At 41.2% G+C, this 23,789-nt stretch overlaps 1 protein-coding gene across 5 annotated transcripts in view; it reads right to left on the bottom strand.

Annotated features, from left to right (window-relative positions):
- Window positions 1-23,789, bottom strand: part of SLC26A8 (solute carrier family 26 member 8) — a 34,903-nt gene continuing 11,114 nt past the window's right edge. For 4 of the 5 annotated variants that reach the window (XM_079982293.1, XM_079982291.1, XM_079982294.1 and 1 more), the window contains 17 exons: window positions 22,883-22,999; window positions 20,807-20,982; window positions 19,546-19,710; window positions 18,131-18,280; window positions 16,635-16,717; window positions 15,039-15,186; window positions 14,430-14,543; window positions 13,581-13,658; window positions 12,616-12,711; window positions 11,709-11,815; window positions 10,052-10,121; window positions 9,236-9,328; window positions 8,679-8,810; window positions 6,696-7,025; window positions 2,999-3,053; window positions 2,683-2,876; window positions 1-509 (listed from right to left, as the gene is read on the bottom strand). In XM_079982293.1, coding sequence (XP_079838419.1) covers window positions 255-509; window positions 2,683-2,876; window positions 2,999-3,053; window positions 6,696-7,025; window positions 8,679-8,810; window positions 9,236-9,328; window positions 10,052-10,121; window positions 11,709-11,815; window positions 12,616-12,711; window positions 13,581-13,658; window positions 14,430-14,543; window positions 15,039-15,186; window positions 16,635-16,717; window positions 18,131-18,280; window positions 19,546-19,710; window positions 20,807-20,982; window positions 22,883-22,999 — 2,363 coding nt within the window. In that variant the 3' untranslated portion in view covers window positions 1-254. Of the gene's footprint in view, window positions 510-2,682; window positions 2,877-2,998; window positions 3,054-6,695; window positions 7,026-8,678; window positions 8,811-9,235; window positions 9,329-10,051; window positions 10,122-11,708; window positions 11,816-12,615; window positions 12,712-13,580; window positions 13,659-14,429; window positions 14,544-15,038; window positions 15,187-16,634; window positions 16,718-18,130; window positions 18,281-19,545; window positions 19,711-20,806; window positions 20,983-21,516; window positions 21,612-22,882; window positions 23,000-23,789 lie in introns of those variants that run through there. The other variant, XM_079982295.1, reaches the window with a different exon arrangement.

The following is a 23,789-nucleotide window of genomic DNA, read 5'->3' on the forward strand; positions in this document are numbered from 1 at the left end:
TTTGGAAATTAAACAATTTAATTAATGGTTCTAAGTGTCATAGTTAATTTCATTTCTCTCACTCTTTCTCAATGTGTTTCTGATCTGCTCTGTATGTACAACAACATTTCCTTCAGCAATATCTGGGGAAAAATGGTTAGCTATTTTAACAACATTAATTTAAATGCAGAATTTCAAAAAGGAGCAGTACAGACCTGAATCATGTCACATATGCACCATTTTTTTATGTAGCTAATTCTAATAGATCTCATAATTTAGACATCACTGTTATATTTCCATTTTCCATCCCAGTCTTGATCATCTTCATCTTCCTCAATGGGAGATGTTTCAAGCTGAGGGAGTGCCTCTATATCACTCTGGAGAGAATAAGTGCGGAAAAGATCTGATATGGGCTCATCAATGTAAGTTTCGCTCCGTGCACTTTTGATTGAGGTAGTTTCTCTGTTCCCATTGGACTGCATGCTCCTCCTATCTGAATGAGGACTCCTCCCTGAGTGTTGACTCCTATCCTGAAACACACAAAAATGCACAATGCCTATATATATATTATATTCCCAGTTAATGTTGCTGGTCCATCCGATTGGTTGCCAAATAGGTACTACATCTTATATGTTCGTAGGAGTCCCCATGGCCATGCACCGTTGCAGAAAGCCATAACTCCGCAAACTTGAAATTTAGCTGAGGAAGCTAAAATAAAGATGCTCAGTCTGTCCTGTTAAAAGACCACAGGCAACCTTCAGAGAGGAGGGAATTTCTGAAAGCTACCATCTTTTTCACATTTACTTAGAAATAACTCCTGTTGACACAACGGCTAATCTGTGCCTTACTAATTGCATATTAGTCCAAATCTCTTGGGTTCTCTTTGGCAATGCAGAGTAAACAGGCAGCTTGATTCCTAAAGGCTGCTTTTATGATATTCTTCTCAGACTAGCTTGATGCCCAGAAGCATTTTCTGCCCTGAATATGTCCCCTTCCAGGCAGGGCTCAAGAATGGGTGGAGGTGGAAGAAGGGGAAACCAGTAAACTAACCACAGTGGGTGGGGAAGTGGTCATGCTACATGTTCCACATGTTCAGAAGACCTGCAACATCAGGACTGTACAGATAGAAACCTTTTGGCTGAATATGCAGACATTAGGGATAGGGCCTAATGACATGGTGATATTGGGGTTAGGACTAGCAGTGAAATCCTGACTCAATAAATTTAGCCCATGCATTTAGTCACATTTGGATGTGACCATGCTATTTCAAGAACGGTTAGTCCAAGTGTTTCCAAGAGTATTTCATGTGCACAGGAGGGAGGAGCTATCAGGCTGTGGCAGCTGGCTGGTAGCCGCAAGGTCAGGCCAATACACTTTGCAGCCCAAGGCAAAGGATAAGATGACACCTTCCCATTCCCATTTCATGCACAGGGGCTGGTTGTGCTGGCAGCTAAATCTTACTTTCTGAGTGATAGGACTGTATCTTACCCTGCACATACATTGCACTTGTACAACTTCTCTCCACCCACAGCATCAACTGACATTAGCACTTAATTTTACCTGATGGTGAATGATACGGCCAGCCTTGGGCAGCATACTAATATTGAACATCATGATGACAGGGACAATGGGAAACAATGCTGCTGGCATTTATAGGCTTCAGAACATTATGTGACTACATGTGTTAGCCCCCTGGTCTTCCAAAATGCACGGAAAAATTAAATGTGAGGTCCCAGGGAGAAGGTAGATACTATAGCTAAAGCAGGAGTGAGGAAATCCAAGCCTGTGGGCAACTTTTGACCCACCATGCCTCCCCAATTGGCCCATAAGGCTGTTTTAGCCAAACCACACCCACCTGCACCAGAGAAGGGAGGGTTGACAGTCAGCTGGTTATTACCACAGGCATATTAGTCCCAGCCTAGTTAAACTTTGGTGTCAGATTCAGCTTGGGCCAAAGGTGCCTGGGGTGACAGACCATCGGGAGGCTGGTCTCAGGGCATTCCCCCCCCATCAAAAAATTACACTAGTTAACAGGGATCCCTGACACTTGTGCATTTCACATAAAGGTAAAGGTAAAGGGACCCCTGACCGTTAGGTCCAGTCGTGAACGACTCTGGGGTTGCGGCGCTCATCTCTCTTTATTGGCCGAGGGAGCTGGTGTACAGCTTCCAGGTCATGTGGCCAGCATGACTAAGCCGCTTCTGGCGAACCAGAGCAACGCACGGAAACACAGTTTACCTTCCCGCCGGAGTGGTACCTTTTTATCTACTTGCACTTGACGTGCTTTCGAACTGCTAGGTTAGCAGGAGCAGGGACCGAGCAACGGGAGCTCACCCCGACACAGGGATTCAAACCGCAACCTTCTGATTGGCAAGCCCTAGGCTCCGTGGTTTAGACCACAGTGCCACCCGCCTCCCATGCATTTCACATAGTACTCACAATTTAGGTGTTAGTAGAGGACAAAGGGGGAGAATTTATTTTTCCTAGCAGCAAAATATTTGGGACTGATTCCCTATTGCAGGAAACAGATAGAATGTTCAATGCTACTGGGCTTAATAATTCATCTGAAAGATCTTTTACTGCTAAAAAAGCCACTGAAACAAATCATTTATGTAACTCCTAGTTGAAATGATCAGACTGCTTTTCTGGATTAGCATTTGTCAGGTCATTACATTGATCACGGGTCTCAACCAACTATTATACCTTTTCCTCATTTAGAGTTACTTCAGCCAACACTTCCTCAGGCAGGATAATACTAGGTTCCACTGGCACAGTCTCTTCCAAGAGTTCTGGCTCCACTGCATAGAGTACTGCGTCATGTAAGGTTGGAAAGAACCGTGCTTTAGTAACACACTGGTCAAAAAAGTCATGCTTTTCAAAGGTCCTTATTACAGTGGCTATAAGATAAAAAAAAGAAAGAATAATCACACAAAACAGCATGATGTGGCTTTACAACAGCATTAATCATACAAACAATATCCGAAATTGCTAATTTAAAAAGTGCAGTGACTATACTCACGATGACAGGCAGCTATCAGGAGTGTGATGCCAATATTCTGAAATGCGTGACACAGCTATAGAAGGGAAACAATGTATTAAAATGGGTGATGTTTTCAGTCTCTAGATCAGGGGTGACTAACGCCTGGTTCTGGGGCCTGATTCCGAATCCCAAGCAAATTTTCCTGGCATGCCACCAATATTGGCAACAGTGAACATACACCAAAACAATTTATAGCAGAAATGGTGCAGGGGTGGGCAGAGAAGTTCAAACTTATCCACCTAATTCAGAGCCCTGATGGGGGATTCAAACTCCTCCCTTCCCAGTAGGGATGTTGGAGAATCCAACAAAAACAGGAGTGGGAGCAGAAATTGCCAGTGTTTGCTTATTTGTCTCACATCCAGAATAGAAATCATCCCAGCAAACAATATGGAACTGATTACATTCCTTCCTTCGCTTGGCATTGTGTTTCCTCTGCAATGGGGTGGCATAACATATATAGCATAATTTATGCATAAATTATGTAAGTTAAGTAATTTTGCTACAGAAGACAGAGAGACAAATGGTGTAGTTTTTTTAGTGTAAGAAGCACTGCAGCGGAATGAACACAGTACTGTATGTGACGAATACAGAGCAGAATGGAAAACGATGCCTTCCAACATCCCTACTTCCTAGTAATCAGAGGAATCATTTGATAAGATGGTTTTGGCTTTCCCACCCTTGCTTTTGGTATTTTTTTTTTAATGAAAGGCTGTGTACAAATAATGAAAGGCAGGTATACAAATAACTGGAGGAATGAATGGGTACTAAATGGTGGAAAGGCATGAAAAACAGAAAGGTCAAATCTGTAGCCCATTAGGTGAGCAGTAATGTGTTTACAGTGCATATGAAAACCTGTGTTAGTGAAATGCATATATTGTTGGGCAATTTGCCACAGTGATATTTGTTCTTTTCTGAGTCATCTTTTCAACAAAATGACTATTGCTTTGATGATGTAACTTCTTTCTTTCTTTCTTTTTTTAAATGATCTTTATTAAATTTTCAAAAGGTTACAAATAACAGAGCAGAAAAAGAAAAAGAGAGGTAAGAAAAAAGTAAAAAGACCAGAGAAGAAAACAAAAAACAACAAAGGTTTCCACCTTTTAGACTCCTTTTCCTTAACTTCTTTTCAAGACTTCCCCACGTCTCCCCTTATTGTATTCCATCTTCAAATTGTTTATTCAAGCAAGTTTTCCACTTAATATCCTAAAACATAGTTTATTTAAAATCACTTGACCCTAGTTTAATTAAGATAATTTTTTATAATAGAATTAAGCTTTAATTCATTATTATACCTTAGCCATTTATTAAAATATATACCTTAGCCCTATATATAGAGAAGAAAAAAAGAAAGAAAGAAAAAATATACCCTTCCTAAGGTTGCCACTATTTCCCCTCCACCGATTCCCCATTTTTATAATATTAAAAAAGCCTATAATTTTTATACTCCTAAAGCAAAGAAAGAACAGACCCCCTTCGGACTGTTAGGTCCCACCCTTCCCTCCCCGGTTTCCATCCCTAACCAAAATCCATTTGGTCCATCTTTTTAGCCTGGTGATCTTACGTCCAAGGCACGCAAGTCTCTCTCAGTCCCTTTCAGCCGGTTTCTTCGAAAGTCTCTCTTGCTTAACACCCAGGGTCGAAGATGTATTTTCACGGTGCTGACCGTGATTCTTCCAATGAGACCTACTTGTTTACAGGTGGTGCTCCAACACTGTTTCCAAAATCCATATGTCCCAACTAGTCCGACTTTCACCTTGGTCAATTTAAGGTTCTTCTTAGCAGGTCTCCAGTTCTCTTTTCTCTTCTTCTGTATCATCTCAGCCATCCCTTCTTTCAGCTCCTCCTGCTTGGCAGATATCTCCTCCTCCTCAATCTTTGGTTCTTTTTCTTGTCCAGCTGCCTGTGTTTTGAGCAACGAGTCCTTTTCCAGTTCAGTTGGTATATCTTCAGATAACTTCGGGTTTGAGGGGCTCGTAGACAAAACAAGGCCTTTTTCATTCATCTCTAACAACTTTCCCACGAGAGAGATCAGCTTTTTCAAGTCAGCACGTATTTCCTGTATTCCCTGTTTTAGTTCCATTCTTGTAATGTCCAAGAATCCCCTCTAGAGGGATTCTGGTTACTTAATGTTCTTTTCCCCTCCGACCCAAAAGTCAAATTTGTTTATAACAATCTTTCTTTGTTTTCAATATTTTGTAACGATATAACCGGTTAAAGTTTCAACTTTCAATTCTTCCAACTTTGACAGCTAGTTTGACAGCTGTCAAAGGTTTCTATAAATCCTCAGCAGGCTCTTAACTCGGGTTACTCCCAGGCTTGAGAAGAATGGTACTTAATTCAAATAAAGTAAACTCTAGTCCTCCAGCACATTAACTTAGTCCTTTTAAATCCGTGGAATTTGTATCTTTATCCAATCCCGGCGGCTCTTCCCGCGACCTTAGTTGACAGGTCCTTGCTTTGAGCTGTTTACAATAGGGGGGAGACGGACTTCCTTTTTTTCAGCTCCCCCGCTCGTGCCAAATCCAAAGCCAAATATATTGTAATCCAGTTTTCAAATTACTCACGGGTTGTTGTTCTTGCTTTTAAGTCCAAATTTAATAGGAAAAAGTCAGCGCTGACCGAAGAATGGCTTGCGGCTTCGCTCGGCAGGGGAAGCGGAGGACTCACAGCACCACGCCACTCCCTGGCACCCGATCCGTAGCCTTTAAAAAGACTCCTTCACGTGTCGGGAGGGCGCTTATGGTGCCCGCTGAGTCACCATGTCCACGGGCTCCGTGCCCGTGGTTTTTAAGGGTCCCCGTGTCGCCGACACGGCAAGACCCAGCCCCCTGCTAAGCCGATTCCCTCCGGAGCTCGGAGGGAATCCGCCATTAGCCAGTCCGCCAACCCAGAAGTTGATGATGTAACTTCTTTCAACCCCTCTTTAGTACCTTTTGTTGTTTCCAATTCTTAAGCTTTAGGACGTTCATTTTCAATGCTTCATGCTAATATGACTGCACTTGCTTTTTCAGTTTTGTGGAGTTTTTTTCTTTCTCTTCTGACTCAGTTACGTTCTTAATCTGATCTGACCCCTGTGTGGTTCTTAATGTTTGGGGGATTTTTTTGTTCTTTAATCCTTCCTCCCATCCTTAATCCAGGCAGACTTACATCCTAACACTTTTGGCAAACATCAATTCTCGTTTGTATCTAGAAGCCCAAGTTATGCTCCCAGTTTCCCCATCATCTTTTTTTTTGTAATTGGCATTTATAAATAATTCAATTCTTAAGAAACTTATCAAACATTTGGCTACCAAGACATTTCCTGCAAGCCTGAAAAACTCACCTGCTGAATGTAAGTGGGCTTGGGACTTAAACATGTGGCAGGATCATATTGCACATCAATCCTCCTTTAAGTAACTGAAAAGCTATTGTATTAAAATATTCCCCCCCCACCACCACCATTATGGGTAGGAAACTGGCTATCTGAATCATTCTAGTTTCTCCTAAGACTTAGTTTTGCCACATTGCTTGCAGCTGATCTTGCTTCTGCTCTTGTATAACGTGTTCATGACCACCCATATTATTATTTTTTAAAAGGACCTTTAAAAATAAGAGCATGAATGCAAGAGAGCACTAGTTTAAATGAATACTATAGCAAAATAAAAACCACTAAGCTGCAATAGTTCAGGCAACTTACCTCTCGTAACAAATAGGAAGCTTGTAGATCTACAAAGTGTACCATACTGAAGTCTAAAATAATGGTGTGGATCATGTAAGTGGATGTCTCTGATTCAAGTGGGTGCAAATGAGTTGTGGATCTCGTGACAGGGGGGTTTGAGCAAAACCATAACCTGTTGAGATCTTCTTTCCTCTTTACATACTCCTGTCCTGTTTCCCTTTCTATGTAATGAATCTCAGAAGGGTATCTGCTCTCAATTCTTGACCAGCGTATTAATGCCAAAGAAGAAGCAGATGATATCTCATTAGCTGTACGAACCCGCCTTAGAAGCTTCTCTGTGTAAGGTACCTAGAAACACAGGAGAGATGAGGTTCTAGAGCAGGCTAGGACAATACTCAGCTTCATTTATGCATTTTCCCTTTCTCCTGTTAAAATACATTTAAGAAAACTATGCCTGTGTTACAAAGATATGTTAGCATAGCCTGGCTAAAGCAAGAAGAACCCTCACGCACCCAAGAATTCTGCCATTCTCAATTTAGGCTGCAATCCTACACACAAATTTCACTGAACTCACTGAGCCTTGCTGCTGAGTGGATATGCATAGGGAGGCACTGTTAATCATGCCTCTTAGTGCTATCAAAAGCATATTAATTTTAGAAACTATCTTTGTAAAAACACCCTTGCACTGAGTTTAATGTCCAGCAGCCCCAATTATTTCAATAGAAAAAGAAACTGTGAACTGGATGAGAAATCCATCTGACCCTGTCCCATTTAATGTGGGGTGATTTTCAACAGGAATTCTGATCCAGATATTGGATGGAAAAACTAATGTGAAATTTTCATTCTGACCTATAGGTTTGAGTGCTGTAGGTTTGCAAAGCCACCAAAGCTCAAATGTCTAAATGCATAAAATAAAAACCTTGGTGCATTTATGATGGGAATGGAAAACCCACCCTGTTGACCTAAAGGAGAAGAAGGGATTGAAAGGAAGTATTCCTCTGCAGCATACAGGCTTTCTGCTTGCACTGAAGCATCAACAACAAAAAGCCTTTTCTATGGCTCACAGTGGGACCAGCTCCCACCACTACAGCAAGGGAATAGAGGTCTGCTTGCATTAGAGGCCATTAGCTCAATTACACTTCGAGAAAATCATGTAAGCACAGCGTAGGATAGGCATCTCTTCTTCATGTATTCCTCCACTGAACATCTAGTTTGGTCCTAAGGAATGCCATCTTTTATATAAACTGATAAATGGAGCTAATAATAATAATAATAATAATAATAATAATATATTATTTATACCCCGCCCATCTGGCTGGGCTTCCCCAGCCACTCTGGTAGGCTTCAAACAAAATATTAAAATACAGTAAGGCATCAAACATTAAAAGCTTCCCTAAACAGGGCTGCCTTCAGATGTCTTCTAAAAGTCTGGTAGTTGTTGTTCTCTTTGACATCTGGTGGGAGGGCATTCCACAGGGTGGGTGCCACTACCGAGAAGGCCCTCTGCCTGCTTCCCTGTAACTTGGCTTCTTGCAGTGAGGGAACCGCCAGAAGGCCCTCGGCGCTGGACCTCAGTGTAGAACGATGGGGGTGGAGACGCTCCTTCAGATATACTGGGCCGAGGCCGTTTAGGGCTTTAAAGGTCAGCACCAACACTTTGAATTGTGCTCGGAAACGTACTGGGAGCCAATGTAGGTGTTTCAAGACTGGTGTTATGTGGTCTCAGCAGCTGTTCTCAGTCACCAGTCTAGCTGCTGCATTCTGGATTTGTTGTAGTTTCCAGGTCACCTTCAAAGGTAGCCCCACATAGAGCGCACTGCAGTAGTCCAAGCGAGAGATAACCAGAGCTTAGGTATTTTTCATTGAGTGATGTGTAGATGTATACACCAGGCAGGTGTGGGCTTTTGATTTAGGCAAGGTGGAAGCAATTGTCTAAGTGACCCCTGTATGGGAATTCTAAGAGAGTTCTATGTAAAACAAAGAAAGAAAGAAATCTCTCACCCTGGGTAATGGTTCAGGTGGCTCACAAACACAGGTACAATTTAAATCCTTTTTCTGTCTAACGCTAGACATACTGACTGAGATCAAAGCTCTCATTTCATTTTCATCAAGTGGCACAGCCTTCAGGTCCATCTGAAATAGAAAGAAGGATAGATTATCAGATATGGCCAGCCTTGTCTACTGCAGAGGTTCTGAGTAGGGAGGGCAAACCTGTCATTTTCATTTTCTCCTTTTTCCGATTTTAAATTTGGTTCTCCACATTTCCACATCTGTTTATGATTATATGCTGTTGTCAAAGTCCTCATTAAAATTCATAAGCATTTAGTATAATTTTCCTAATACACACTTTGGTGTGCAGCTTTGCCCGATATACACATTTTTGCAAAGAAACATTCTCCAATAGAATGCATTTTTGTATATTATTTTCACTAATATGTGTATTAAATGCACATTTTCCCCAGTATATGCACATTACAGCAGAACTGCACCTCAAAATTCAGAAAAGTGCAATTTTGGAAGGATCTTTATCTGATAATCATTTGGAGGGCACCATTTACCTTATGTAAAATGTAGGATTTGAAATGTTTCATGTTTGCAGTTGAAATGGAGGCACAGCACTGGAACATTTTCACCCCCTGAATCTCAATAGCCTAAAAAGAGAAATAAAATTTAAGTCTTTCTTAGGGGAACCTGCAACAAAATGTTGCAGTGTACAGTGCTCCTGTTCAGGATTCCTGCTGCGATCTTTCTCAGAATACAGTTTACAGAATACCTCTGTAGCCCCAAGAGTCCACCAGCATTCATTGCCCAATAAGTATGCAGAATCACAGCAGAACTGTTTTTCGATTTCCCTCCTGCTCCATGGATTAATTTTTATCTCCGCAAACTTTTCCCAGTCCTACCAATACCTTTCTTCTGTGCACGGATGACACCATTTGGCTACATAATTCACATTTTTATTGAGATTAGTTGCTAATAAACTGCCACCTTGCAAAGAAGAATAATTTGCACTATCTAATACCAGAGGAAGCCAGACATATAAAACAACATTTGGACCATGCAGAGATTGAACAGAGTATATAACACAACATTTGTGCTACAAATCTGCTTTCATTGCTCATGTCAGGGTCACCAAGCTATAGTTGTTAATTAAATCGTGTCAGAAGGATCACTATGCTGTGTATTTTTCAGAGATGCTTGTGGGGTTCCTGCAACACTGTCTTTTCAAGTATGGCTCTTCATTACGAGTCATAAAGGTGGTAATTATACACAACACCATTCCTGGAATTAATTCAACCTGATGCGTCAGCTGCTAGTGTGCTAGTGAAGGGGACTGGTTACAGCAAAGAATATTTATTCCCTCCTACCCTTACCTCAGCATAGTCAGAAAAACTGCGATAAATATTGGTATTTGGAATCTGACCCAGTGTCAACATCTTCATTCTGAAACAAAATGTTAAGTTAGACTGCCTTCTTAAAAATTGAGTAGAGCCAAACCTTTAGCCAAGGAAAGAAACCACGACAGACAGAGACAACTATCCAACTTTGAATGTAGTTTTAAAGTATGGAATGGTCATCAGCTCTCCTTGAATTGTCTTTTTTACTTTCATGTCTCTCCATGGAGAGTGGATAAGAAAAGAGCAGGTAAAATCTGATCCTAATCTTGCTGTAGTATGGAAACAGAGCATTTAGTCAAATGTGCAGTATGTCTCTCCATAAGAATACATACAATATTGTTACTCCAGGCTCAGTGCCAGACCACAAGTTGTATGAGCATCAGTTATATCTGTAGGGAAGGTGTTTTATCATCTTTCTCTCTTTGCCCTTGCCATGCACAGATCAAAGAAAACAGTGATTATTATTTTTTCTAGTTGGCTTGCAGAAACTCCTGCCCCTCCACCCACTCACTGTTTTCCTTAGATCATTGCTCAAAATCATTGCAAGCACCACAAATACATGACAGTGTTTTCTCTTTAGTTAAGTCTATCTGACTGGAACCCAAGAAGAGATCCTTTCAAGTTACGCATCTTCCACAATTTGGGCAAAGCGATTATTGCCCAAAGCACCCATCTCCAAAGGTTTATAGCGTATGTGACCTTGCTCACGCTGTCTCAAGCCCCAGTTGCTTGTGCTCTCTCTTCCACCACCCTGCTACCCCAATATATGGTGAGAGGATTTTACTAGTCTTTGCATTGAAGAACAATATACATTGAAGAACAATGCATATTCCAGGCATACTATTTGAACTTCATGGCTTGCTCAAGGGTAAGGCCAGCTGGATGCTAAGTTTGTGTTTTAGTTCACTTTGCACTCTGCTTACTTCTCCTCTGCTTCTTTACTCATTATACTATTTCATGGCCAGTAAACTTGAATTTTAGAATTTGTTGTATGCCTTGAGTGAGGCCACAAATGAGCTAAGGAAGTTAGAGAAGGCACTTTTAATTACCGTAATTAACTAAATGATAGTTATATATTATATCTAATTATATATAATTCATACACTTGTTAACTTTGAATTTATGGGATACACTCCTCCTCAAGAGCTTTTGGTGTAGCACCACTGCAGATCCAGCCTCCCAGTCGCAGCATCACTACTGCTTACCAGGATGGTGTGGCACAGGCTGTTGGTAAAGTCAGGCCAGCATAGGAGCACCAACAGGAGCACTGGATTGACTCTGCCAACTCAGCAATTAGCACATCCTGGTATTGCTGAGCCCCTGCACCCTCACCATCCTGGCAAGTAGCCGTGGAAGGTTCTGTGGTGGCACCCTAATGGCTACTCTTGATCCTCCTCTTTTCTTTTCAATAATCCTGTTAGGCTGTCACAACTGACATCAATATATGGAGAATGTCACAACCCAGCTACTATTCTTTGTAATTATCACAACAGTCTCCTTAGTAGTGGCCCCTTCCCATAGAATTCATCGTTCTAGAAACTTTTCTAATATACTGTGGTAGCAATATAATTCCCTTTCTCAGCACACACTCGCCTGTAGCTCTATAATACAACACTACCATAGGAGACAGTACCTGTGTGACCGCACACTTATTATGAAGAAGGCAAATCCCATAGAAATTCCTAAGCCAATATCCAGACCAAGACAGATTACAGACAGAAAGGTCACAATCCAAATGCCCTTTAAGGAAAAATGAAATAGGGGCAATATAAGCTACTTAGCAGGGACAAAGTTGAAGATAAAACGAAGTACAGTGTCAATGTGACAAGACACCCCTCTGCCGTTTTTTGTATATAAAGAATAAAAAATCTGAAGTACTGGTTATTTAAACTATGAAGATTCTGTGTTTGAATTTAGGGTACAGTTCTCAAAACTACTAGAACTTCGAAATGATCTATGCACTGTTAACATTACAGAGTCATGATTGGTTTAATAAACAATAACTGATCCAAGAATAAGTAATGTGCCTATGTGCTCCCTCCTCACCCCTCCTCCCATGCACTGCTTCATAAAAGCTATCCTAGCATTTTAAACCACAATTTCACATAATGTCCAAAACCAGCATCACATCTTGGTTTTATATACTGGTTTGGAGGGAGCCCTTAAACCACAGTTTCCTGGTTGGGAGGTGGTTACTTAACACCACCGGGAAAAACTTAAATACACCTCTAAGCTTTGTTTGCATTGAGGAAAATGTCACAAGGGGGAAGAGTTACATCTCCCACAGTTCCATGGTCCAGATCCACACTGGGACAACCCATGGCTGTGTTGTTGTTTTTAAAGAGATGTTGAGATCTGACAACAGTTCTCTGTCAATTTGTCTAGCTGGATCTCCAAATCATCTTGAGCAGCTGTACATGCAAATATATGTATGACAGCACATCTACACTGGCATTGTACCTCTGCTGCTGTGGTGTAACATTAGGTGATACCCCATTTAATTCCCCTCTCCAACCCCATGTGGATCATACGGCACTTACAAAATCATATTTATCTTGCCTCCACAAGAAAGGGACATCCATAAATTTTTCAAGAAATGGGAACATGTTGACCAGTACAATAGCAGCCACAACAGCCTGTGGAAAAAACAACAATAACTGGCTATTCTTTTGCCAAGGATACACAGCTCATTTAAAATGGCTTTGTAGGAACAAACAGTTTTATTTGTTTAGCAAGCCAATGCTATATCAATATATCATGTTGTATAACTCTAAGGCCTCTACCATTATGTGTACATATTATTATTTTCCTACCACTTTCAGGTAATTTCAGAGGTGGTATTTCCACTAACCTAGTTCTGCCCAAGGTGGAAAGATGGTGCTATCCCAGGAGAAACCAACAATCCCTTGAGTTGCTTCTCCCTACATGTGGTAGAAACAGACCCAGAGAGCTATTCAAGGAAGCACTGTAGCTTTGCAGTCTCTCAGCCACTTGCGAGGTGACAGAAAAACATGGAGGAGCTGCCTCTCCCCCACTTCAGGATCTTTAAGGTCAGAAGATGTGACTTTGCCAGATTCCAAAGACTCAGAAGACAGTCTCAGTGCAGTCCTCACCTTCCCCATGCTGTAGGAGCCAACAGAGGCCCTTTAATAATGGAGGTGGGTAAACAGTAAGGAAGCCCCTGTCAACTCATAGGGCCTCAGCAATCTGCTCCCTTGTGTTTGTGTGTGTGTGTGTGTGTGTGTGTGTGTGTGTGTGTGTGTGAATGTTGGAGCCAGTGCCTTCCATGGTGCTCTGTCCAGGGTCCTGAAAGACCATGCCTTGCTTGTTTGATTCTGCCCTATCTGCTACAGCCATCTTCCCTATAGCCTCAAAACCGTGACACATTGAATGTGCCAACATTTACATGGCCAAAAGATGTGCTTTTTATATAATAGAATACCATAGAAATATGTCAAAGGTGTGGAATCAATGTTTACTGAAATAGCATTTCACATTAACTTACATTAGGAAGGTACTGGAAGTAGGTTCCCAGCTTTAACACAACTGCCAACATTAAGGAAACTCCAATGAGAGCTGCAAGCTAATTAAAAATAAATACTGCATTAGAAATGTGTTCTGGAACTGATGCTCCAGTGCTGAGTTCAGTGGTTTAAAAAATCAAAGTTTTTATCAGGTACAACAGTCCATCTTACTGAGAACACATTCAAAATGGTGACTTTGATGGAGGTTAAAACCTTGACATTTCAGTTTGTGTGGATAGGTATTTTTATTAATTTGATAAGAATGTAATAGTATAGAGCCTTGGATCTATAGCAGAAGTTTCAAAAAGCAAAATTATGACGTGCCAATTTCACCTTTCACATACAGTAGTTAACCAATTTGCTTCTGGGACCAATTCAAGGTGCTGATGACTGTTACATATAAAGTCTTAAACTATCTGGCACTAGGATATAGGAAATAAGGTAGCCAAGAGAGGTGTAGCTGGCAAGAACAAGCGATAGGACCTTTTTGATGGTGTTACTACAATTGTGAAACTCCAGCTTAAGTCAGATTGGTCTCTTCTTTGCTGTCTTTTAGGTGAACATTTTTATTCCACCATTATTTATTCTCATTAAATAAACAACATCCACACTCCATTTTAAATAGGTTTATGTAAAATCAATACGTGTTGACTCTGAAGCTATTTTAGTTCCACATTCCACAGAGGAAAAAATAAGCCCTCATCAATAACCCTACTCAGACTTCCATTGAACTCAGTAGAGCTTGTTTCTGGTTAAACATGTTTTGGATTGCCCATCCTATTAATGGAGGTTTAAAAGAAACGGTGGGTATCAACAATCAACCAACACACCTGAGTTTTTCCACCTGTCTTCTCCTGAATAACAGTTGTAGAAAGAGCACAACTGACAGCAAAACTTTTAAAAAATGAACTGGTGACATTGCATAGCCCAATTGCCATCAAGTCCTGTAGGAGGTAAATAAAAATTAATCACAATCAGATTACAGTGGTAAAAAATAATTTCTTTTGAAGTATGATGCATTTACAAATCTTAAAGGAGAATGCATGGGTAAAATTGTTCATGGGAACAGTGAAAACTATCCAATTTACCCAAGCATTTAATGTAATCCCGCCCTTTTTTTGGACATGCTACTTTTTATGGTTTTATCTGTTGTGCCTTCTGCTTGATACCTTTCTAATAGCCTTGATTGTGAGTTGCCTTGAGGACCGAAATAATCAATTAAACAAACAAACACTGGTGAATGAATTCTATAATTATCATGTAACATATCCCAGTGTGCACCCCAGCTTGCTTAGAGAACTAGTAATAACTGGAAATCTGCATCCTTTCTGCAGTCATCCTGCAAAACTACAGGAAATTATACGTAATCCTCATTGCTTTAATCTCCCTGTGCAACAAAATCTTCTCAAAGTTTCTGGCATATGACATTGAATTTATACCTGAGTGTGTCTGATGTGATAGTTGTGGATATTTCCATACTTCTTTGCCACAAAAATGAGAAGAAAATAGCTCACTATGGCCAGGGATGAAGCGTGCAATAAAATCTTTTTCAGGTTTGAAAAGTCAGGTAATGTAGGATGCAGAAATCTGAAATAAGAAAGATTGCCTTCTTCATTTTTCAGTGAACATTCCTGAGAACTCTGCCTTGTAGCTTTATTTAGGTACAGGATTTATTCTTTCTGTTTAAACACAAACACCTTTACTACCCGGTGGAGATGTCTGTAGTGAGAATTATGAGCTAAGCCTTGAATGCTGCAATGAAATCATTTTATTGTTAGCTAACTTGGAAGCTTTGGCCAAAACATGGGGCACAAATCTTTTAAGCATGAAATAAATGAAGGTGTAATGATAGAAATGTCTTATAGAGGCATATGAGGTGGGCTTGTCCAGTGATTTCTCCATTTTTGGTCTGAAGTTGCCATCTGTATTCATCTTGTATTGGCAAAATCCTTTATATTAGCGGGTGCTCGTGTACTTTCAAATTATAGTCTGTAGTATGGGGACTAATGGAAGGACAACGAAAATGGATTTTATGACCTCTTGTCGTCACTAAGCAACTTGTACTTCAGGCCTGAGATAAATACTCACCATCTACTATAAAACAGACCTTAATGCCCTTGTTGCATTTGAACGCATGTTCTATAAACATCAACTTTATCTGGATATCTATTCAGACATTTGAATGGCATATATTGTCTTGATCTGTATGTGTAAATTAAGATGTATGTACTGATGCTTATTGCACTGTGAAGGTGAGTTGACAATTTTGCTTTCCCCCCCCCCCCCCTATTTTTTGTTTGGGTTTTTTTTCTCTCTGTTTGCTTTTTAAAACAAATCTGCAATAAAAAAATCAATAAAAAACATAAAGCAACTTTTAACAGAAACTAGCCTGGTGACCCAGTGTTGTTGGAGAGGGAGCATCACAATAAATACAGGTTTCATGATGACTGATGGTGCATGAACATGACTGACTCTAGGGGCACAAAACTATTTTCAGTGACCAGAGACCAATATTCTTATTCTTAATTATTATTATAATTTCTTATTAATTAAATTTGTATACCACCCTTAATCAGCAGATCTCAGGGTGGTTGACAGCATAAAATACAAGATAAAAACACAAAATAAAAACAAGAACAAAACAAAACAAAAATCCCCCCTTCCTCCCTTCCCACAAACATATTAATCAGCCAAAGGCTTGGTTGAAGAGGAACCTTTTCACCTGTTGTCTAAAGGTGTATAATGAAGGCTCCAGTCCATCCTCCCTGGGGAGAGCATTCCACAAATGGAGAGCCGCAGCCGAAAAGGCCCACCCTTGTATTGCACCCCTCTGGACCTCTTACAGAGGCACACAAAGAGCAGCCTCAGATGATGATGCAGGGGACTTGAGGTTCATATGGAGAGAGGTGGTCCTAGAGGTTTGGTATTGAAAGCTGCTGGAAGGTTGAGGAGAATTAACAAGGGCACATTTCCCCTGCCTCTCTCCCAACAGAGAGTACTTAATAAAGCAATATATTAAGTTGTAGATTACCAACCTCTGTGGGGCCATTGAAAAAACTCCCATACTGGATTCAGCGTACATATGGGTGTGGGTGGAAAGTATGGTAAACACAATAATCTGTAAAAGAAAATGAAATTAACCAACAGATTTATTTTATTTTATTTTATGTACAATGCATAATATCTACCTACCTACCCACCTTGGAGCAGATAACAAAATACTAACCAAGTAATTAGAAACACATCCCTACAATTCCTACATCATGCTCTGATTAAAGTTTGAAATTTCTCAGGAATACCATTTCACCTTCCCTGTTAGGGTCGCCATGTGTGTCCATTTTACAGAGGACAGTCCTCTATCTGAAGAGATATCTGGTCAGATTTTAGAGATGAAGAACCTTAAGAAAGGAAAGCAGAAGCCTTGAAGGTACCTGGATAGCCAACTGAGCAGGCATATTGGCCGCCTGTTCACAACCTTCCTCAATAAGACAACATGTACTGTATTTAAATTATAGTGGCTATTTCTAAATCTGTATCCATGCGTACAAATATGCATATCCACATTTTATGCAAATCTCTTCTGTGGGGTGATATGTACATATTCAAAGAGGATGCTTCCAACAATATGTTACAGGAATTTTTAAAAAGCTATCCTAAAATCCAATGCCAACTCTAACATTGACACTGCTTCAGACAGCCATGGCGACTGAGCCTACTCTGAACTCACCCATTGAAATCCAGCTTTGGGATTCCTCCGTGGTTCTGTGTTATTGCAGAAAGTGCATTGTGTTTGTGCTCTTTCACCATGGTCCCCTTTCATCAAAGGTCCCACCTCATGAGATCAAAGCCCATACAACCAGGTAATGTTGGGCATAGCTCCATGACATGCAAACAGTCACTGGAGTTGTGGCTGGCACATGCAGGGCTTATATCCTGTTGTGCTGTGATTGGCAACTGAGAACGGCCATATCCCTAGTGCTCCTGTAATGTGGAGCTTCCAACTCCTGTAGAGTTGAATTTCATTAATCCTTCTCTTTCAGTTTTGCCCCATTCCAAAGGCAAGACTGGTGGGGGTTTGTAAGTGGCAAAATGTCAGTCCCTAAATGCACCCTTAGCACACCCCATTTTTTATCTCTCTTCTGTCTCTTCCCAGGCATCTCTTGTTCCTATCATGCTTTCCACTGGTATGAGGATGTGGTTCTAACAGCATGTGGATTTTCTGTTGGTGTGGACCTATTTCCACCAGAGGTGTGTGTCTTCCTGCTCATCCTGACCCCTCCCAGCCAGCAGATCTGGTAGTTTGAATTATTCCGTAAGTGTGCCTAGGATTTCAGCCTCAGAGAAGCTGAATTTACTTGGTGAAACTCTCCTCTCTATACTAAAGCCTAAAGATAATACAAAGGTTCACAGATATTGTTCCTTGGACAGGTTCTATGCTTAAAACACCACTCAGGTTATTTCCCATCTAGTGAGGAAATCACTGTCTGTGAAGCATAACATATTTCTTATTCAAAGAATGTAAGGTACTTACCAAAAGAAGCTCCATAGGAAACTCAACGGGACTATGTTTGTAAGTTATCTTAATGCATTTGCTGACTCTCAGCATTAGTACAGATAGCAAGAAGAGCAGGATACTGGTGGAATTAGCTTTTGGGAGGCCCATGCAATAATACACTAAGTTCTGAGGGGGAAAGAAAATACTCAGCAAGAAGAATTTTTATAAGGGTTAATTAATTCAGTAGCATGGAAATCAAATTCAGTAGTATGGAAAATCACTAACATGCACACACAAAATATAGCAATTGCAGGCAAGTATGCTTTCTTCACAACATTGCTATACATTTCTGTATATTACAACAGAAGAAATCTGTATTCATCATTCATGTGTTCCACAACCAGGGATGGGGAATAAATTTGCAGAACTCAGATTCAAAAGCAGACTCAAATGATTTGATCTAGGTGGGTTATATTCCAGATTGGATCATGTGTCCACTTCAGAATCTGCAGTCCTTCTGATCCCTTTACAGTGCGGTCTAAGAGCTACAAACTGTTTCTGTCTCTCTCTTTATTAAAAAAAACAACCACCATCAAATAATTGTAAAGTTGGAATGACCCTAATTTAGTCCAACCCCCAGCAATGCAGGAATCACAACTAAAGAATCCCTGACAGATGGCCATCCAATCACTGCTTAAAAACCTCCAATGAAGGAGAGTCCACCACTTTCCAAGGTAGTCCGTTCCACTGCTGAACAGCTCTTATTGCCAGAAAGTTATTCCTAATGTCTAGTAAAAAAATTATTTTCTGCAAGTTGAATCCATTGCTTCAGGATTTATTAAAATCCTGTTTTTAAAGGCTCAGGGAAGGTTATCCATCTTCCCACAACCTGGAGCAGCTATCATGCACAACTTCGGTCCACCCTGGGAGCAATGGGACTTGGTGGTGCTCTAACACTTTCAGATGGAATTTTCCAAAAGAAACATGGCTGACCTAAGTTAAAAAATAAAAAGTGGGATCCTATCTGCACCTAATTCCCATTTATGTAGTGTCCTTAGACTGTGCGTACAGCCCCTGTGTGCATCCAGACTTTACATCAGATGCAAAAAGCACAGTCCTCAGTCACATATACATTTCTACACAAGTAAATGCACTGGGAATGTTCAAACACTCTAGCAAAATTGTGTAAGTCTGTACAGGCAAATTAGGTAGATTTGCCTTTAAATGGGAAGTGAATCAATTCCTTCCGCATTCCTACATCCAACGCATGAGGGAGACATAAGGGAAGCCTCTGGAGGGAACTGGTACTGCATTAATCCCCCCCCACCCAAGCAATTCACAGACATTTCAACTAGTGGCTTACAACTTTCTGCTTGCAACTTCTTAAACTGATCTCCCTGTCCCCTGCCAAGAAACGGGATTAGCTTTGAGTAAAGGCTGGATTTACTCACGTAAAAAAATGCCAAGGGTCCTGAATGGAAGTCAATTACAATCCCAAAAATGAAGGAGAACTGGGAGATAATAACATGTAGCGCTGCTGCAGTGAGGTAAGCATTGATGAGACTTTCTGACAGATATGTTGTGACAAATCCCAAGCCAATGCAGCACAAGAACAGCTAAAAGGAAGAGAGGCAAAGAAAGAAAATGGCACCTTTAAGGCCCAGTTGTACACCCCAACTTTCTGCAGTGCCAAGTCTACTTATAAAAGCTTGCCATGTTACTTGCTTAGAGTTAGAGGCAGGCAGGCATTTTTCCAGCTGTCCATTCTGCAAGGAAGGCAGGAAGAGACTGTTCTGGGGAGTCTCCAAATTAGTCCACCCTTTCAGTTGCCTGAAGTAAGTCTATTGTTGCCATCCCCCACACTTTTCAGCAACCTCTTTCTATCTAACCTCGGAGACCATTGCCCCCCCATCCTCAGACCTACTTCCCGTCCTCCCTTATAATTCTAAATCTCACTCACACCCCACCCTGCTCTTAACGTCCAATCCTAAAGAAGGCACATTTGCAAATGAGAAGAACAGTTGGAATCAATATAATTTCAGCATGGTGGGGGACCAAAGACCCTGTAAATGCCAGAGAAGGGCATCTGTGGGTGCATGTGCTTCTGCAGGCACCAAGTTGCTGATCCCTGGTTTAAGTTCTAAGGAGAAGCATGAAGGCACTGGAAAATGTTCACCTATTTAAAGTATCTGCACAAGATATCTATATAATCTAATACTCAGCTAATGTCAGTATATTTTCTGACCATAAGCCCTGTTCTCATGTTTCCCACCTATCTGATCAAGAGTGAAAAGGGATCCTACTTGCTTGTCTTGTCCATATCCTCCTCACAGGGAGTAGAGTGTGAGAATGTGTTCTATATTCATACAACTCTATGTGGGATCTGGAATCCCAATTGTGGCACTTTTCCTGGTAGCAAGGACAGACCTAGGCATGCATAGCCTCTTCTCGTCCAATATAAAATGTATATTGCGAATAACAAAATGTTATTATTGGGAATATTGGGAATAATAAAATGTATAACATGGGAAGGGAAATATGGTTATTTGGGGGAAGTTACTTACAACATTGAAACTGCCCAATGTACTGGTATTGAAGCCATATGCTATGTCAATCATTAATTTCACGAATCACTTTTAAAGAATGGAAAGCTTTCTGCAGAAAAATGTAACATTTCAGAAATGATAACCAATAACCAAGTGTATTTCCTACCTGTATAATCCCAACCAAAAATGTCGTAGATGCAGTGTATGTTAATACTTCCATATAACTGACCATAAACGCTGCATCTGAGAAGTTGGCCACAGTTCCGTTAAATGGCATTCTTAAGTTAAGATTAAGGGTGTTCTGAAAATTTGCCACCATTGCATTCAAAATGCTGAAAGAACCTGTTACCAACAGAAGGAGAAAACCCAAAGCTAAAAACAAAGCAATTCCAACAACCACTTTTGAAATTAAAGTTATATCCCACTTTCCCACCAGGGTGCTCAAGGCGTAAAATGTCCATCGATGGGTTTCACAGTAGCAGGGCTGTGCAAAGTTGGTAACAGGCCCAGACCAGATGTGAAATGTAGGCCCCATTTCAATCCCCTTTGCCTCTATGGGGGGATTTGAGTAGGTGCCCTCAAAATTGTTGGCCCATTTCAGTTGGACTCCCACTGTTCTGGCCTGCACAGAAGGTATAAGGACAGCCAGTCTGCATTTACGGTATATGACTGACCTGGGCTGCCAAGAGGTTGGAGCTATAACCTTGCTCCATTACAGCAGGAAGGGGAAACACTTTTCAGCCCAGGTGCCACATTCCCTTATGGGCAGCCTTCCAGGGGCCACACACCTATGGTGGGCAGGGACAGCCACTCTTAACTTTGTACAGTAAGCCACATTACAACCCTTCAACAGATGGAAGTTTCACACACATATACCTGTCTGTGTAGGCAAGGAAGAGGTATCATCAGACTTGTAGGACATATGCCAGCCAGGCAAAAATTGAGAGTATACAGAACAGGGCCGGTGAGTGGTCTGGCCTAGGGAAGAATCCTGAAGGCTGGTTAGAGAGGCCCAGAGGGCTGTATTCAGCTCATAGGCCAGAAGTTCCCCTTCCTGGTTCTACAGGGCTGCTGTCCAGGGTTGGCATTGTTGGGCACCTGCAGAAGCCTACGTCCCAGAATATGCCCCACTGGCACCTCTTGGCCCTGCCTCTGTTGCTCATTCTCCTTGATGTTCCTCTGCCTGTCTCCCCTAAGCAAGTGGACATTGGCAGGAGGAGCAAGGAACAGTATTCTCCATTCACCTGGCTGCGTTGCAACAGGGCCCAAAGGGAGAGGGCGAGTGAATGAGAATTGGTGGCAGCAGTAAAGAGGAAGTGGGCCCAATCAGGGAGAAAGCCTGCCAAGACCAGCTTGCTCAAGGGCCTCAGTAAACCTGGAGATGGTGTTGTTCTTCCAGGTTCAGAGAGAAGGTGGGAATGCGGTTCTCCTTACAACATACTTCCTACTCTCCTCTGCCATGCCAGGCAGTTTAAGCAGAGCTTTCCTAGGCCTCAGTCTGCATCATCCACTAGCCCACTCTACATGGGGTGGCCCATTACACATTGTCAAAGAAGAGGACATGCATCACTCCCCACAAACAGGTGAGGAAACAGATATGAATACATTTCCATATGGTAATGGCATGTATAGAGAAAATTATAATTAATGAATCTTGAAGAAGAAGAGAATAATCCATTTTGACACATTAATAAACTGTTTTGAATATCTCTGCAAACCTTTTCACGTGTTACAGGTTTTAGCAGAAAAGAGATCAAACAACACTTCAGTAAAAACAAGACAGCTGATATTTAAGGGGCTTGGTGACTTGTGAGTGAAATATTTATTACCAATAAATCAAAATGAAACAGAAGATGATATGTCAGAAGACATAGGGTAAAATCTAATGGTATTACTCATGCAGATTAAAGGTCCTTGTGATTCAACAGAGATTTCTATTAACAAAATGGGGAGGGAGGCAATTTCCTGTCCCACTACAATCCCCCACACTACCTCCCACACTGTGCTAAAGGGTCAGCTAATTCTTTGGAGCAAATTTGGGAGTGGAGGGGCTTCAGAGAGGAGGGGCCATCAGCAAAATTCTCTTCCCCCCTCTTCTACTGATAGAAGCCTCTGCTGGAGCAAAGAACCTCCTATCCACATGGATATGACCCCTAAATTAATAAAAACAAAGTTTACAATCTCTGTTGGCAAACAGTACATTTCCTAGAAGACTGAAATAGCTGGGCAGAACAGTACTCACCAATGGACATATGACGTGAAGTTCCAAATATGACATATGCTAGAGAGCAGCAAAATGCAGAATAAAAACTATTGATAACTGGTAGCGGTAGTCCGGTTATCACTATTCCTGATAGCCCTGGAAGAATGTGTTTTATAAATAATGTATCAAAAGTATCAGACAGATTGTGTCAAAGCAGACAGTTCATTTAAGTATTGGAAGCAAGCCAAGCCTAGTATAAGTGATAAATTACTCTTATAGCACTTTTCTGTGCACAAAGTGCTTTACAATGGTCTCAATAGGAGATTTTCCTTAAGGCTAATTTCAGTGCAAGGGGTGATTCTAATTTGAATTAAGGAACCTTCCCTCCGTGTATGCTGTGGTTCCAATGTAAGTGCAACCATGCCCTATAACTGATTAAAAAAACTTCCCTGGCAGGCTTCCTAGTTGGGCAATTAAAGTAAGGTCTTCTTTTGGCCTTCAAAGCCCACTTCTTCTCCCTCCTGAGTCTCTTTGGCCTCTCTTTCACCATACTTTTAAAGCACAGCTAATGCACATTAAAAGTAATGACCAAAAAAGCCTGGGGACTGTGATTTCTTAAGGGCATTGGGAATTGTAGCTGTTTGATGGGGAAACCACAGTTTGCAAAATTCTTTGAAGGGAAGTCAGGTGCTTTAAATACATGTTGGGTGTGCTTATGGCATTGATCTGCCTTTCCTCTCGGTTTGGCTTTCTCGGTCAGCCGTACACAAATAAAATTAAAAGTAGCACAACGTTTAATGACTCCCCTTATCACCTAGGAGTCAAGGAGCGGTGAAGGAGAAGATTCTCTAGCTCCCATATTTTCTGGTCTGCCAAACAGAGGACTACTCCTCTGGAGTAAGGTAAGGGCAGGGCTGGCCCAGGATGTTTCGCTGCTCCAGGCAAA

The sequence above is a fragment of the Podarcis cretensis genome, assembly GCF_951804945.1.
Source record: "Podarcis cretensis genome assembly, chromosome: 6".
Classification (NCBI taxonomy): domain Eukaryota; kingdom Metazoa; phylum Chordata; class Lepidosauria; order Squamata; family Lacertidae; genus Podarcis; species Podarcis cretensis.